Here is a 17289-nt window from a genome sequence, read left to right as displayed (position 1 = left end):
CTCTCTCTCTCTCTCTCTCTCTCTCGCTCGCTCTCTCTCTCTTTCTCCGACTCTCTCTTTCTCCCCCCTCTCTCCCTCTCTCTCTCTCGCTCTCTCGCTCTCTCTGCGTCTCTCGCGCTCTCTCTGTCCCTCTATATGTGTGTTCGTTTGTGCGTACGTGTGTGTTGAGCGGGGAGGGACGGGGGTGGGGGGAGTATTATATAAAGGCAGCTAGTGACAATTCTCCGAACTGGGTCTTTATAAGGTCATGACCTGACAACATGGCTACCGGCACCTTTGAAGTTCTGTTACTCTTAGACGTCGAACTGAACGTTTGTTTAACCCGCATAAAATGCTGAGATGTGATAGGGCACGAAGTTGCCCGTATTTGTAATTTATTCACCTGTATACGCCCAACCGAATACTAAACACTCTGGTGAGGCAGGCATTGGTACATTTTATTCATAACGTATTATAATGTCTAATAGGATATCTCGTTTTGTACCCCCCCCCCCGTTTTAAAAAGGAGGGCTGGTGGGGGTTGGACTGATATAATAAATTGGGGGTTGGGGGTGGGGGGCACTGTGGTGTGGAGTGAGTCGTCGTGAGCCTGAAAGAGTACGCACCTCTTAACTATCGCTTGTAATAGATCGACATATTATTGTAGTAAGCCAGGTCTGTATGATGTGTTCTTCCTGAGCGTTGTCGCTCTCTCATTATGCAGTCTCACACGGCATTGGCATGGTTGGTTTATTGACCTTTTGCCCGTTATTATAAGTCCGATCCGCCTGGTGTTATTTAATCTGGTCAGTGGTCGCTCATGTAGTCATCAGCGTGTGCCAGCCTCATAGCCAGTGCATACTGCAGAACATTTGGTCAAATTCCTATTTGATTTGGTTTGATACTTTTGAAGGCATCTGGATTATTGTCCTTCATGGGGACGAAGAAGCTACCGTTTTGGTACAATGGGATCAATGAATCTCTTTCAGCCACAGCCCTGCTCTTATGGTAGGAAAGATCTACACCTAGCCTTCTCGGACAAGAGCGAAACATTTCGGAAGTCCCGTGTACAAGTTGTGCACGTTATAGATCCCTTGGTGGTCTAAACTCGATAAGAGTAGGCTTCCACCGCCACCCGGGCCAAGTTCTAAATGTCCTACCGACTAAAAATGTTTAATGTGTCCCGCGCGCTCAAATGATCTTATGCAGTTGCGAGCGCCGTAAAACACTTTAAAAAACCAAAACCAAACAACAAATTCAAAATGTTTAAGTTCTTTGAATTTCGGGCATGGTCGGGTACATTCGACGAACATAATTAGTGACTGCCAGTCATAAAGTTTTTACGTGTAACGTTGCATTTTAGGGCGTTATACAGTGGGTGTCGCATCCAACGAGGTTGCCGGGACCGGCTTGTCGTCCTCATTAGATCCGACCTCTCCTTGAACGTGACTATGACTAAGAAAGGAGACAAGTTACATGTATTATATTTATAGGATGTACCAATACCAGTAATTAAAACAGTTGTTCCCCCTGATAACGAAAATCTTAATTAGCATCAGTGGGCGCGTTTGAGCTGGGTTCTCACCGTCATTTCTGCATTAAAAAAAAGATAAAAATTTCCGGAACACTTCTCGTGTGGAAACATACCCTCTCACATCTAGGCTTAGATCTACATGAAGTAAAGGCGGTAGTTTGGATTTTCTGATCAGGGGAAGAAAAGAAAACTGAAAAAAATGAGGGTCTCGATCTAGACCTACCCATCCAGAGTTCATCCAGTTTCACACAGCCCGCATCGCGTTCCCACCCACCCCTTCCCATCCCTACCGTAGGGTAACCCTCGCCCAACCTCTTGGCTTTGGGGTCCGTATTAGGAGGCACACTAGATCTATCAATACAATGTGTTAGGAATCAAGGAATGGCCTTGTGCTTCGCGTGAGATGTAGAGAAATGAGAACGATCCATTTTTTAGATTTTGGGGCCGCTAAATGCTTTTATTTGGTTATCGCGACCTCGTTGATAGCGACTTCTGCCTGTTTGCAACCTCGTTGGAGCTGACGTAAATTTACGAAGAGATACAGAGGAAAAAATCGGGGATTAAGGATTGCCTCGTTGGAGTCGACTTCTCGTTGAATGTGACCTCGTTGAATGCGGCACCCACTGTAAAACCTAACGATTTTCCGGGTCATATTTGATGAAGCAGAGTCAAGGTCTGCTAGATACAGTGTGCACTGGCCAGCGCCGTTCCCAGGTCTGACCCAAGCAAGGTCGAGGCCTCTCTCCTAAATTATTATCTAACATTTGTCGGTGGAGACGTAAAATACCCGTATTAGAAAAAGAGAGAAACTCGGTGTCATCGTGCGAAAAACGTGAAGCCAGATGAAGTTGCACTAGATGAAGTTGCACTAGATGAAGTTGCACAAAAACTGTTGCTGAGAAGCTCCCAGATTTTTACGCCCACTTCACTGGTGCTATTGTACTGGCTCTCTCGTGATACGCCATGGCTCGTCAGAAAGTGGGCCCTAAATCGGGCTAGGATCTACATTTTTAAAAAAATAACCCGATAAATAGAACTTCTTGAATTTGCAACTACTGTTTGTCATACCGCGACCCAAGAATTTGTAAGCTATGTTCCGTCTCAGAACTTGTTGTGTTCTCAGTGAAAGTGTCTGTTTTGTGGAGGGGGGCTCCACAAAACAACAAAACAAAACAAAGACAACCAAAAAACTGCGCTCTCTGTTGATCATGTGTTAAGTTTAGATCTCGTATTTCTTTGTTGTCTAGGATAAAATCACGTTAATTTTGTTCTTTATTTGAAGTGCAAAAACTTTGAATTCAAACTCGTACTCAAAAGTGAGTGCAACTGAAATATAAATATGACTTTGCTTTTCTGGAGTCACCTGCGGTTGAATTACGGGAGTTCCCTGTTTTGTTGGAGATATTTGAAGTGGGAGAAGGGGAGAGGTATGGAGTGACATTTTTTGTTTCAGTGAAGGTCAAATTCTGTGGTATAAAGTATAAAGTTTCTATACTTGACCTAAGTCGTTTGGGGTGTAAATTACAATTATTTAGAATCATTTAACACAGAAAACTTAATGATAAAACCTCTGAGTCTGATCGCCGCTTTTTTTTCTTCTCACATTCTCCTCACCTGTTCAGCTTTCTTGCTTTAGCTGTCTGGTGGGTATGAAACAGGTTATACGGAAGTGTCCCATATTGTATGGGTAAAGTGCCCCTTTTAAAGTTCAATTCCTTTGTTAACAGCGAGTTAGGATGCAAAACTTTTAATTTGGTGTTTTTTCTCTCCCCCCCCCCCCCCACACATACACACAATGTTATGTACTGTGCCTGTCTGTAAAGTGCCTGTCTTTCTTTCAATATGCTGATCATAGAAACTACTTGAATTTTGTGCTGTGAATATAACACTGGTGGACAGTAGGTGCATTGATGTGGTCATTTCCCTTTATTTTTGTTATTTTATCAATCTCTGCCTCTGAACACCCCCAACCCCCCACCTCTTTAAGCTTTTAAAAAAAGAAAAAGTGGGGGAAGGGTTGGGAGTTTCAGAGTAAAATTGTATTTTAACAAAGATTTAAAAAAAATTGATGTGCTGACCAGGCTTTTTCAGTTTAGTTTAAGTGTCGTCATCTCATGAGTGTGAAAGTTCGACGTCATTTATACTTGGGAGTGCTTATTTGGGCCACATATGGCCTAAATAAGGTAAGGGAGGGGGGTTTAGCTTATTTAGGCCACACATGCTCAAACTACCAGGGGACACCCTTTTCAGGCAACTGAGTTCGTTCCACTTTCATAATGGTGCACCTTTCTCATTTAGTACAGTTTTGTCTCAGTGTACAACGTATATATATCATAATGAATATTGTAAGAACAAAGCACGATACGCAAAGTTTTGCTCAATCTCAATGGTTTGAATGAGGGCCAGATTTGTCCTTCATGGAGGGGCAAAATCTAGGCTACCATTTTGGCACACTTTGGTCAAGTAAAAAGGTCAAATTCTCCGAATGGACTTCCGGGTCAAATTTGGGGTATAAAAAGTGTGTACACAACGTGGCTGAGTCAAAGTTACACTATCTTTGCCTGGGTGGCACTCTCTCGTACTGTCTAGTAGTAGTAGTACATCTCTCGTACTGTCTAGTAGTAGTACATGTAGATGTAGTAGTAGTAGTAGTAGCAAAGATCGAGAAGAATCTTTGGTAGTAGATTATATCTAGTAGGCAGTTTAGTGAACGTGCACGCGGCAGGGCGAATCGGCCTCGATAAGCCCCGTAGACCTTTGTGATCGGCCACGAAGCCTCGTGTTTTGATGGGTCTAAACAACTTAGTGTTAATCGCACTGCCACATCCGCCAGGCCTATATCTTTTTAAAAGGAAAAGAAATGGTCATCAAAATGGTTGAATTTGCGTGAAAATCGATTCGGTAGAACTGTAACTATTAAAATTTGCTTCTGAAAACAAGTTACAAGGCCATTTTTATAACTCGATGAGATAAAAACTACTGGCTGTATTATTCTGTATACATTATGAAACTTCAGGACGTATTATTATTTTCCAACATCTTTTGCCGCCTTAGCTGTAGAGGTTGAAGTTTCACAACACTAATAGATCTAGTAATAGGGCTTTCCGTAAAAAATGCATAGATCTACAAAAGCCGAACTACCGAATCGACCGGTCAGCGACCCGGACACCCCGCTCTCCCCTGCACACTGTGATAACATGTTGCTTCGGTATAATTATTCAACTATTAATGCGTGCTGCTGCTATGGCAATTGGGATGTACTGACTGACAAAGCGATTCACAGTTTTGTTTTTATTTTACCATATATTTGACTTTAACAGTGCAGGTGATAGCTGGATCTAGATTCCCTGTCTAGAATCAGTAGTAGCAGACCTATGCTAGAAGCAGCCAGAGAGCCTACAACTTCTAGATCTAGATCTAACTCATTGCTATGCCTTTGGGCTTTGGAATTGCAATAAAACGAATTGCACAGTTCTAGTTAATTTTAGATTCAGCAACTATCTGTATTTCTAGAATTAATAACAAATCTCACCATAACAATCACTTTTACTTTTATTAGAATAATTAGATCAACTTTTTTTTCTAAAATCTGTTTTGCGCAAACTTAAGACTTTCTCTACGTGTAGAGCACAGAATTTACATTGTAAGCCTCTGCTCAGTCTTTTATTTTTAAGTATATATATACATAATAAAATACGTATAGATCTAGATCTATATAATCATTTTATGTTATTTTCTGGATATTTCTAAAAACGGTGTCTACCTAGCAAAATACTAGGTTTTAGGACAGGTGGACCCCGGGGTCACCGTAGTGAAATACATGTAAGTAGATTTATTTAAAGATCAGTAGACCCCGGGGTCACCGTAGTGAAATAAGTAGGTTTAATTTTTAAAGGATTGGTGGACCCCGGAGTCACCATAGCCGTAGAGGAATAAGAAGGTTTAATTAAGAATTGGTGGACCCCCGGGACACCGTGATTAAACCTACTTATTTTACTACGGTGACCGCATGGTCCACCTATTCTAAAACCTAACTAGTATTAAATTTCGTTAGGTAGACCCTGGGGTCCACCTTAAACCTTCCTATTTCACTACGTTGACTCCTGGGTCCACCAATCCTTAAAATTAAACCTAGATCTACATGTACTTATTTCACTACGTTGACCCCAGGGTCCATCAAACCTTAATTAAACCTAGATCCACTGATTTCACTACGTTGACCCAGGGGTCCACCAATCCTTGTTAAACCTAGATCTACTTATAATTTCACTACGTTGACCACGGGCTCCGCCAGTCTTACTATAAAATAAACTGAGATCTACTTATTTCACTATGTTGATCCCGGGGTCCACCGATCCTTAGTCAAACCTAGATCTACTTATTTCACTACGCTGACTCCAGGGTTCACATCCTAAAACAGCATTTTGTTAGGTAGACCCCGCGGTCCACCTATCCTTTTGGGGCTAGATAGACCCCGTGGTCCGCCCATCCACTTCCTTGATAATAACTGAAAAACATGCCAGTTGTCATGAATAGTGAAGAAAAATGTGGGGAAAAAAAGATAACGAGGTAGACGATAATTTGTCAAAAAAATTGCAAGTGCAGGTGAAAATCATAAGATAATTTTGTTATTTTCTGGTCATCTTTTCACTGTTTATAAAATGTTCCAGTGGGCCTACTACTAGATCTATGTCTCTGAAGAACATTTTGCTTGATTTTATTAGCTTTTTTCATGTACTTGAAAGCATAGAATAAAATAGTTTCACACAAATGTATGCACAATACCTTGAAAAAGAAAGATAAGGTCATTATTGTTGTTGTTTTTTAACGGAATCCGTTTTACGTTGAAAAAAGCGCATTTTTTAAGAATGCCCATAATAATTAGGAATCCGAAATTACTACCTTGATCTAGTTTGCTTACTCTTTAATAACCATGAGCTGTTAAGAAAAAAAGAGAATGATATAGGATTTGTCTAAATATGACCATTAGTATTAGCATTAGTAAGATATTGCCCATTTTGTCCAATTATCCTTGCAGGTTTTAATCACGCTGTACTGCACCTCAATAAGCACAAAAAGAATATTTCTGTGACTTTGTATAAAGGTGTTTTGTAGTTGAGTTATATGTAAAATTCTCAACAAAATAATGTACATTTGGACCGTACAACTGAGATAGACACTCATGCACACAATAACATTCACACATTACACACATACAAACACACTACTACATTTACTCTCTATCTCTGTAGATCTCTCTCTCACCACAACCACACACAAAACAAACACGTACACACACACTCACACACACACACACACACACACACACACACACACACACAGAGAGAGAGACACACACAACTCTTACCCTTGGTCCACTTTCCATTTAGTATCATCCTCTATTTTGAAATAATCCCCCGCACTAAATAAAAAGATCAGTAGAATCTCGACCTTCCGAATCCATGGTTAGTTCAAGAAATCTACCATATGATGTGGCCTAAATAAGGTAAGGGATGGGGGTTTAGCTTATTTGGGCCACAGTGTGGCCTAAATAAGGTAAGGGAGGGGGGTTTAGCTTTATACTTACTTTTTCATCGCATTTCTCTTGAACGTTCACAAGGAATCGTGGTCCCCTGGAACATTTTTTAAAGACTCGAGAGTGGCACTAGTGTCTGTAGAGTAGCAATAAAGTTCTGATGACAATGACAATGACAATCTTTATTCATCTCGCAGGGAGAAATTTGTCTTGGTCGTTAACAATGGCAGTAGACGTTACAAAAGTTAGACTTAAAGGTGCACTCACGCAAACGCACAACAAGACAGGACATTAGGCCAAGTAAATACATGTCTCACGGACTGGGACAACCCGCTCCGTGAAACATTCTCTCTCTCTCTCTCTCTCTCTCTCTCTCTCTCTCTCTCTCTCTCTCTCTCTCTCTCTCTCTCTCTCTCTCTCTCTCTCTCTCTCTCTCTCTCTCTCATTTGTAGCACTGTGTGTTCAGTAACCTCACTGCAGTTGGCACGAATGAATTTCTATATCTGTCTGTTCTTGCTTTTTTGTAAATGTATCGTTTACTGCGGGCCGATAGTTGAAATTCCGATGTCAGTTGGAGGCTATGGTCACTAAGCATTATTTCCGCCTTTTTTAGAACGTTTGTCTTGTGCAGATATTCAAAGTTACTTAGGTCTCTACCAATTGTTCTTGATGCCTTTTTTATCAACTTATTTAGTTTTATAATGTGCTGCCTTCCCAGATTGCTGCCATAGCAAGTGATTCCAAAATTTATCAAAGTTTCTATTGTGGTGGTGTAGAAAATCTGAAGGATGGATGGATTCAGATTGAAAGACTTTAGTTTCCTCAGAAAGTACAGCCTCTGATTTACCTTTTTAGCAATATTGTTTACATGGTTTTGCCATGTAAATTTGTTGTCTATTGTAAGGCCAAGATATTTGTATGAATCCGTGATTTCAATAGTTGTTCAATTACGAGTGGTGGGATTGTTGGTTTTTCTCTTCTAAAATAAAAAATCATTACCTTTGTTTTTGAGAGGTTCACTTTTAGAAAATTTGAGTTGCACCTTTAAAAAAACCTACATATTTCTTCGAAATACTCTTTTTCATCAAAGTTTATTAATCCAATAATAGCGGAGTCATCTGCAAACTTAATTAAGCGTGTTGTTTTATATATACTTCTATGATCGTTGGTATATATAGTATACAAAACTGGTGACAAAACACACCCCTGAGGACCGCCGGTGTTACTAAGAATTGTGTCAGATTTTGTGTTGTTTAGCTACCACAGCTGTTGTTCTGTACGATCACATACAAAAGACATGACCTTGATTCCTTTGTGAGGAAGAGGGTTTTTTTTTTTTAATTGAGCATCTCCGTCTACCTGTTTTATCCCAAAAAGTGCGGGTTGTCCCTCAAAGGCAGGGTCAAAGCAGCCTGCTTCCTTTTTCAAATGTTTATTGGTTCAATGCGGGTGTAAAACATTTACCATCAAGTATGCCTTCAGTGGAAAAGGGTTGAGAGCCTCTGGCAATGGCCTGGCACTGGACTTTAGGGGCTTTTCACTCTTTTAGTTTGACTCCTTGTGGGGGATTTAGACTGAAATCTCCACAGATAAGTGATTTTTTTATTTTTGGAAATTTTTTAGCGTTCAAAGCTTGATGGAACTTATTAATTTGAAGGCCACTCCTCTTGTGTGGTTGACTGCCGAACAGAACACCATTTGTGCTTTTCAAGTTCAATGTGTAATGGCTTGTGTCTGTTAGTCATTGTTAATTCTTTTTATTTTTCTTTCTGTTCCAGCTTTATTTCTTCTACGTGCCAGCCCCAGAAACATCCCCTTCCCCTCTGACCCCCATTGCCAACACGACCCTCCCACAGTTACCGGGTCACCTTGAGGGAGATTCATGGAAGCAACAGACTACCCTGATGGACAAAAACTCGAAGTCAAAGCTTCTTTCATTTCTGACAAAATCCGAGCAGGCAGGGGCTGATGGGAAAGATGCGAAGGAGAAAGCTGATATGAGTTCAGATGTGAAGAAATCAACAGGCACTGGACCTCATCAAAGTGGTAGCGTGGTGGTTCAGCCAGAAGGAAATAAGGAGAAGACACAGCTCACTCAGGGTGCCGGTGACATTGCTCCGGAGAAGTCCAGCAGTCAGGGAGACGGCAACAGCAGTGGGGCTGCGAAAAAGGCAGAACATGTAGACTTGCCGGTCAAACTGCCCGAAGAGCAGAGTACCCAGGGTGGACAGAGTGGGGTGTTACCTGCTCAAGGGGGATGAAGGGAAGGACAGGCTTATTTTGTTTTGTTTAATATTGTTTCCAAATAACTCGGCATGTTTGGCAAAACGTCTGCAAGGTTTGTGTGCGTTTACTTTAGTGCGAAGTCACAGAGAGGGACTGGTGTGTATGAATTGATTGATCCTTTGTCTGGCCAGTTGTGAAATGTGCTTCCTCCCTCAGAGCTAAAGGTGGGTGGTTGGCGGGTGCTCTGGTGTGGTTTGCTTCTTCTTTCCTATCAAACATCTATCGTCTGTATCTCCCCTCCTTCTTTTTCGTGTTTGTTACTCTCTTGTAACTCCTCTAATCTTCTGGCGCTCCTATGACTTTGTGCAATTTGCGAGCGCCGTAAAACCTCTACTAAAACTAAATGAGAGCTAAAGTGTTTCTGCATGTAAAGAATCCATGTTTTGTTGTAGTCATTTTCTTCCCTGTACAAGGAAGTGTCACCTGACTTCACCTGAAACTCCTTTGGTTGGCAAGTTCATTCCAAGTGTTTAACTTGTAAGTTCTGCAGGGTTGCAGATAGACTTATGATTAAAATGTTTTCGATATATACGTATAATTAAAGAATCTTTACTGATAGGTACTCTTAGTGACTTATCAAATCTTACTCACACACTGTTAACTTGTCTCTAGTACTTCTCTCAGCTGTCTACATTGTTTTTATCGCTTGTGTGGTAGGACAATTCATTCTGTCTGGATTACTTTGAGCAAGGGTTTGTCTTTTTTTTTGTGTGTATGATTGCAAAGACTCCCATACATGAAGTATATTTGTTTGTATATTTGGGGCCCTTCTGATTTTACAGATGAAATGTGTGTACTTTTTTTGATAGCTTCATTAAAAAAACTTGTGTTCCACATTTTGAAAAAGATTGACTGTACAGTCATGTCACGGAGCAGACACCCCTATCTTTTCTTTTCTTTGGATTTGAATACCTGCGACAGAGAGGCACGACATTTGCACTCTTTGCTTCTGAAAGAGGGACTTGAGCAATATTCAGTTTTCCTGTTCTTCTGTAATAAGTGTGTAATTTCTTAAAAAGCGATGTCGTTTTGAAAATAAACATCAGTGACAGTATACACTTCTGACACATTTGTGGAATTTGTGTGAAGGCATCTGATGTTTTGGACTATATAGCAATACAGTTGTACAATTCAGTTTCCCTTTGTATGGCACGTTTTGCCTTGCATTGCAACAACCATAATAGTTTGAATGGTTGACCTTTAATGATATAACACGAAAACAAAAAGATTGAACGGCAGAAAACAAAAAGATTGAACGGCAGTAGTTTGTTTTATCTCAGTCCAGTCTATTCTTTTATATGTATGTGTGTGCTTGTGTTGTTTATTTATGTGTGTGTGTGTATGTATGTGTATGTGTGTGTGTGTCAGTGTGTGTGAGTGCGGAGAAAGAGAGAGAGAGAGAGAGAGAGAGAGAGAGAGAGAGAGAGGGAGGGAGGGAGGGAGGGAGGGAGGGAGGGAGATGTTTCAAGCAAATAAATTGCAGGATTTACTGTAAAGGGCTTGTCAGAAAGAATCTGCTCTGCTTGTTTACGCCCTTGTAAAAGTGTGAGTGGAACTGCAGCTAGTTTGCAAACATTTGTGTGTGTTTGTGTATATAAGTACATGTGTCTATGGTTTATTAGCATAAATGTTTATGCGTTGTCCCCCTGTATGGGAAAATAATTAATGCTTTATGTCATGTAATGCTTTGCCTCCTTTACTTTTTCTTTCGTGTATAACATCTATGCTAACAGTGCCTTATGTTGAGGTATTGGGTATGTCTGACTGCAGTGCTGAAACACAAAGGATTGCTTTATCATACTTTATGTAAGAGATATTAATTAGGGTACTTCCACATAACTTGTCATGTAGAATGGATGTATGCAGTTTGTATAGTTTTATTTTGCCCACTTGCAAAGAAGGAGGAACACATGTGTGTCATATTAGTTTTATTTCTGTTTCTTTGTGTATTGTGCAAAGAGTCTGTTTACTCATAATTTCGAATATTTTCATTTTACCCACTGGTAAAGAATATGAATGCCTGTGTTTCATCCATCCCCACCTTGACTTTTCATCTTTTGTAGATAGGGACCCAAGCTCTCCGGCTGGCGAGAGAGAGAGAGAGAGAGAGAGAGAGAGAGAGAGAGAGAGAGAGAGAGAGAGAGAGAGAGAGAGAGAGAGAGAGAGAAATATATACAGATGAACTGACAAATAGAATCAAGAGAAAGGGACTAATATGCATGACAAAGACAAAGTTATTGTTGAGAAGGTGAGAGAGAGAGCGAGGGAGAGAGAGAGCAGAGAGGAAGAGAGAGAGAGATGAGGAGGGAAGAAAAAGAGAATATTCTCATTCCATCAAAGGAGTGGTGAGAGTGAAAGTGTTCTGAAAGTTTCTTTGTATTTCTGAATGGTCAGATCAAGATAACTGTCATGTGAACTTTGGTTGTCTCTAGATATAGATACTCTGTGAACATTCCAGTATTTTCTTCTCGTGCTCAATTTACCCTTTTAGTTATTTCTCTGGGTTTTTTGTGTCTTTTATTTAGGTTTGAAATTCTTCTCCCCTGTTCAAGAAGTGCTGGGCTTGGAATTGTTTAATAGTGTTACAATGAAATGAAATTTACAAAGATTAAAGTGATAGGCTACCTGCAGGTGTGCAAGAAGGGGAAAATCATTGTGTTTGTATGTAAGAAAGAGAAAATTAGTGAAGTCTTATGAAATCTGGTTGTAAAACACGTGAGCTGGATAAAAAAGACAATGTGAATTACCCATGATCCTTTTTTTCCTTGAAAAAAAAAGGGGGGGGGGGGGGGTTGATTTGGGAGAGGAGGGTTGATTTGGGAGAGGAGGTTTCTTTATTAATACCTGTTTACTTTAATCTTTTGAATAATATTAAGAATTTTAAATATTTTGTCTATTATATTCTTTCTTTTGTCTATTTTCTCTGCAACAGCAGGTCAACATGACACAAGTATGCTTTTCTCTGATTCAGACTCCCACATGGTTGAATCTTATCTAGTCTTTCTCTCTCTCTCTCTCTCTCTCTCTCTCTCTCTCTCTCTCTCTCTCTCTCTGTGTCTCTCTCAATCTTTCTCTCTCCCTCTCAATTTTTCTCTCTACCTCTCCCCTCCCCCTTCCCTCTTTTTTAAAATTTCTATCAGTTGTGTTAGTGCCTCTGCTGTGTACAATGAGATGTTGTGCCAAGGAGTGGGGGAGGCTATTCCCAAGCTTTACTGCTGTCTTGCTCCAACTTTAATTTTTCCAGTTATGAAGTAACTTGGTTTGAAACTGCTGGTTTCAAGTTACGAAAACGTGAGTGTGCTTGGAATGGAACTGAATTTTTGGGGAATGCAGGAATTAGCAGTTGTGATTTTGAGGTGGAATGGAATGTTTTTCAACAAACTTGACAGCTGTGACAGTAACTTCCCATGAGTCGGGAATTGGAGTAAGGACAAGATAGCACTCAGCTTGCGCACTTTGAAATGACTTTCTTGTATTGAAGGGGGTTTAAAATGGAGCTTGTATCGTTGGTATTTTTTAAAATGTCTGCTCTGCCGCTGTGATATATGCATACAATTGGTGTAATGACATTATCTCCTTTGAGGTCAACGTGGATTGTGTTTTCTCCTTTTTTTTTCAAATAAGGTTTATTTTTCTGTTGTTTGCAGTTGTCTCAGACTATGCAGCTATGTGGGAATGTGTCTTGGTTTTTCCATAATTTGTTTTTAATTCAGCAAATAAAATCAGCTAGTTGTCAGAGCAGTTTGCTGAAGGGCGTCAGTAGTCATTTTTTCATTTTTCATTTTCATTCATCATGGTCACCTGTTTTTACTCTCAATATTCCTTGGACTTCATTACCAGTGTGCACTTTGCTGCTTTTTTTTCCAGCTTGAACAAACTGCTTCCTTGTCTTAGTCGAGCAAGTGGTTATAAAAGTTTAAAAAATTGTTTATGAAGTTTGTTGTTGTTTTTCTTGCTTGGAAATTTCCTTTGAAAAACAGGAACATTTTTGCTCTTGGACTTTACCTATTTTCTTCTTTTATGGACCAAAGCTCAATTTGAAATGCAGTTCTTTGTCTTTCAGTCAGCCTACAGGACAAAGCAAATAGCAAGGTGATCTCTGAACTGCATTGAAATTGAAGTAATTTCCAGTTTGTAAAATCTTAGATGCTTGTTAAGAAATCTGTTGCTGTGGAGATAGATATTTACATAGTCAACACCAATCTCTCTCTCTCTCTCTCTCTCTCTCTCTCTCTCTCTCTCTCTCTCTCTCTCTCTCAGTCTATCTGTCAGTCTGTCTGTCTGTCTGTCTGTCTGTCTGTCTGTCTGTCTGTCTGTCTGTCTGTCTGTCTCTCTCTTTCTCTGTCTGTCTGTCTGTCTCTCTGTCTGTCTGTCTGTCGGTCGGTCTGTCTGTCTCTCTGTCTGTCTGTGTCTTTCTGTATGATTATTTTAAGGGCAACTTTTTATATGTGAATGTTATTTTTGACGTTTAACAATCTTACATGTTTGCTTTCTTGAAATGCTTGTTCATATTGCAAAGATTCATGTGTAAGGAAGAACCACATACAAAAGTGGAGAATGTAAAACTTGACAACTCCGTAGACTGAAAATTATAAGAGCAATATCAATTTCTCTGTTTGCTCTAATTCAACAGAAGGGAAATTTGAGGATGTTTCACTTGCCACCCTCATAAAAATACTCCTAATAGGAGAGAATCTTATTTTAAAAGGGGCGCACTGTTACCTTAGTGGGTATCACGCTGGATTCCCAGAGAAATAGAGAAGATGGCTCCCGTTTAAACCCCTGTGCTGAGGGGGCATGTTGAACTTGTGCTGTGGGGTGATTTAAAGGTTCGTAAACCATTTGTCTTGGCCCCATCTGAGATGAACTTTAAATTTGGAGGTCCTGCCTCTTAAATAGCTTCTTCTTCTTCTATCCCGTGGTTAGGGCAACCGTAGGGGCATCACTGCATCTGAAAACCAGCTCTCGACATCTATTTTTGTCTTCTGCTTTTCTCAGATTGTCACCCATCGTCTTTCCTGTCCACTCTGTAATGTTGTCCTCCCATCTCCTTCTCTGCCTTCCTCTCTTTCTCTTTCCCTAATAGCTTACGAATGTTGAAACAGACATTAAGACCTTTGCAATGACCAATGACCGTAACTGTAAAATTGTTAGTCGTGGGTGTTCCCATTGTTTGTTAGGCATTCACGTCCGGGTTGTGTCATGGATTGATTGAACCAGATTGCACATGGAGGCCTGGGGAATAGCATTCCATTTTTGCTGTAACGATTGGTGTAGCTGGGAATATGCCTTCCAAGCTCGTTCCAAAGATGTTCAGTTGGGTTTTTGAGTTTATGTCAGAGCTGTCTGCTGGCCTAGGAAATCTATGGAACCCCGTTTGCTGAATGAAGGCTTCAACAGCTCGAGACTGATGGTGTCTGGCAATATCTCTTGTAGTATCGCAGCATTGCGGAAGAGATGGGATAGCGATTGGCTCTGAAATATTATCTAGATAATAACCATCTGTCACTTTCCCAGTCGCGTGATGGAGAGATGTTCTTGTAAAGGTTCTTGTGTCTCCCCAAACCATTACAGTACCTCCTCCAAACTGATTCCTTTCAAGAATGGCCTCAACCACAAAAACGCACCGCCTCTTAAATAACCTAATAGTGTTGATAGGGGCGTTAAACCTATGCCATTTCACCATTTTCACAAAAGCGCTCCGTATGCCTCCTTCAGACTCCGATTTGCCCATCAACAAGTTCTAGACAGAACCAAAATTCATCTGTAAACAGAACCAGTGCCTATTGTTGCCTTGTCCATCCTGCACGCTGAATGTGTCAAGCTCGCTGGGCGACTCAATGGTTTGCTGTAAGTGTTGTTCTGATAGTTGAAAGTCGTGCTTGGATGTTTTGGGCGTGTAACGTAACGCCCTCTCATGCTAATGAGTCTGATTATATAAAGTGATGAGTAACTAGTGGTCGCAACCTAGATTTATCCCCACGCAAAACAAAATTTCCACGAATCACACATTTTCTTCTGTTAACGGTGTTTTCATAAAAGCTCAATTATAGCGTAAATGGCTCTTTAATTGTTGTGGGTTTTTGTTTTTGCTTTGGTATGTGTTTTGCGGCGCTCTCAACTACGTAAGGTCACATGAGCGCGTGGACTCTTTAATCTTTTTCAGTGTGGTAGGAATTAATTTTGAATTTTGCCCGAGTGGCGACCGAAGTATACCCTCATCGGTTTTAGGACCACAAAGGGATCTTTAACGTGTGCGACTTGCACTTGGGAATCCGAGATTTTTCTCCCTTGTCTGAGAAGGCTAGGTGTTAGATCTTACCTGCTCTAAGAAGATCAGGGGTGTGGCGGGGAGACTGCAGAAGAAGGAGCCAAGGAGTAGCAGCAGAAAGATCCAGGGGGCCAGAGAAGCTGGGCCAACCCAAAAAGGGGGCGTTGTTTTATGCACCCCGCATAATTTAGCAAAATTTGCATTTTTTGCATAATTTCTGATTATTTTCCTTTATCATTCTTTGATAAAATTAACAGAATCGCATAATTTCACATTTTTTGGGCTCAGTTTGCATAATTTCTGAATTTTTCTTGCATAAAACGACGGGGGCAGAAAGGAGAATATTTTCTGTCGCTGTTAGCCTAGTTTTCTAACCCCGGACCTGGTAAATAGGCGGCGAACACCGTACCCCTAGACGACGAGAGGCCCCTCTTTAATTTGGCTAATTGTTGAGCGAATATAGATATTTCTAAGTGTCCATTTAATGCAAGTAATGGCACTACTTCGTGTAAAGGAACCGGTTTGAAATATTCATTGTATTTAAGAACTTAAAAAAAAATTACTCTGCGTCCTTATTTTTTAAAAAGAATTATACATATATACACACACATACAAAACACACACACTCACACACACACGCACACACACACACACACACACACACACACACACACACACACACACACACACACGGGCGGGCGCGCACACATACACACTCATAAAGACAATATACGTATATATGTATATTATATTTCATGATTTATAATTTATATGTTTAAGTGGGACAGAAAGAGAGAGAAACAGTGAGAGGGAGAAAGAGAGAAACAATGAGAGTGAGAGGGAGAGAGAAATAGAGAGGGAAAGGGAGAGAGAAATAGAGAGAGAGAAAGAGAGAGAGAGAAAGAGAGAGAGAGAGAGAGAGAGAGAGAGAGAGAGATTGATTCTCTCCAATGTTCAGTCAGAATTTTATTTAGCTCAAGGGAATTTTGATTACAGGGGAAACGTGTGTAACGTCAACTTAGAGTCTTAAAAAAGTTATTTTTTCGAAACCAGTATTCAAGCAAAGGTTGTCCTTGACTCAGGAAGCCTACTTCCTTGAAGTTCTTCGAATTTTTGCACTACTTTCAGATAAGAATAATTATTTTTGTTGTTTACTTGCTTCGGCCTTGTTTAATAAACTGCAACGTCATCTTGTTTATCCTGGCATGCTATTTTGTGTGTGAAAAGGAAAATGTCGGTTTTCATACATTGTACTCTTGAAACTGGTGAAAACGGCACACCCCTCCCCTTTTTTTTTATCGCGAAAGATCTATTTTGTTTAAATACAAAATGAAGAAATTATTTTGTTTCAGTTAAGGCCAAGTACTTTGTCTTTAAATTTTTGGTTTATTAAAAAAAACAACCTCATTTGAGAGACTTTTTATTTTTATCCTTGGATATCGAAGAACAGGGGGAAAGTATCTTTTATTATTGGCGCCCTTCACTCATTCGCTGACGTTTTTTTGCTGAGTTGAACAGGTCATAAAAATGTCTTATGTTTAATGCTCTTGTACCAATAAAGTTAATGATCTCAGTTGTGTGTGTGCATTGTGTTTGATTGAGCAACTATTGCTGTAGTTCCTTCTCTCTTTAGACTACCGTACTTCGCAAGCCTAGTCGGATACGGTGTTCATAATATTTATT

General features: G+C 40.2%; 1 protein-coding gene across 1 annotated transcript in view; it reads left to right on the top strand.

Annotated features, from left to right (window-relative positions):
• The window catches only part of LOC101850892 (protein YIPF1), a gene marked incomplete at its 5' end in the record, with an annotated part of 32902 nt that extends 23308 nt beyond the window's left edge, over positions 1 to 9594 (top strand). The window contains 1 exon segment of the mRNA XM_005099514.3: positions 8828 to 9594. Coding sequence (XP_005099571.1) covers positions 8828 to 9310 — 483 coding nt within the window. The 3' untranslated portion in view covers positions 9311 to 9594.
• Positions 9595 to 17289: the final 7695 nt, after the last annotated feature.

This window comes from Aplysia californica, unplaced genomic scaffold (genome assembly GCF_000002075.1).
Source record: "Aplysia californica isolate F4 #8 unplaced genomic scaffold, AplCal3.0 scaffold00216, whole genome shotgun sequence".
NCBI classification, from domain to species: Eukaryota; Metazoa; Mollusca; class Gastropoda; order Aplysiida; family Aplysiidae; genus Aplysia; species Aplysia californica.
This window is presented reverse-complemented; position numbering and strand designations above follow the sequence as displayed.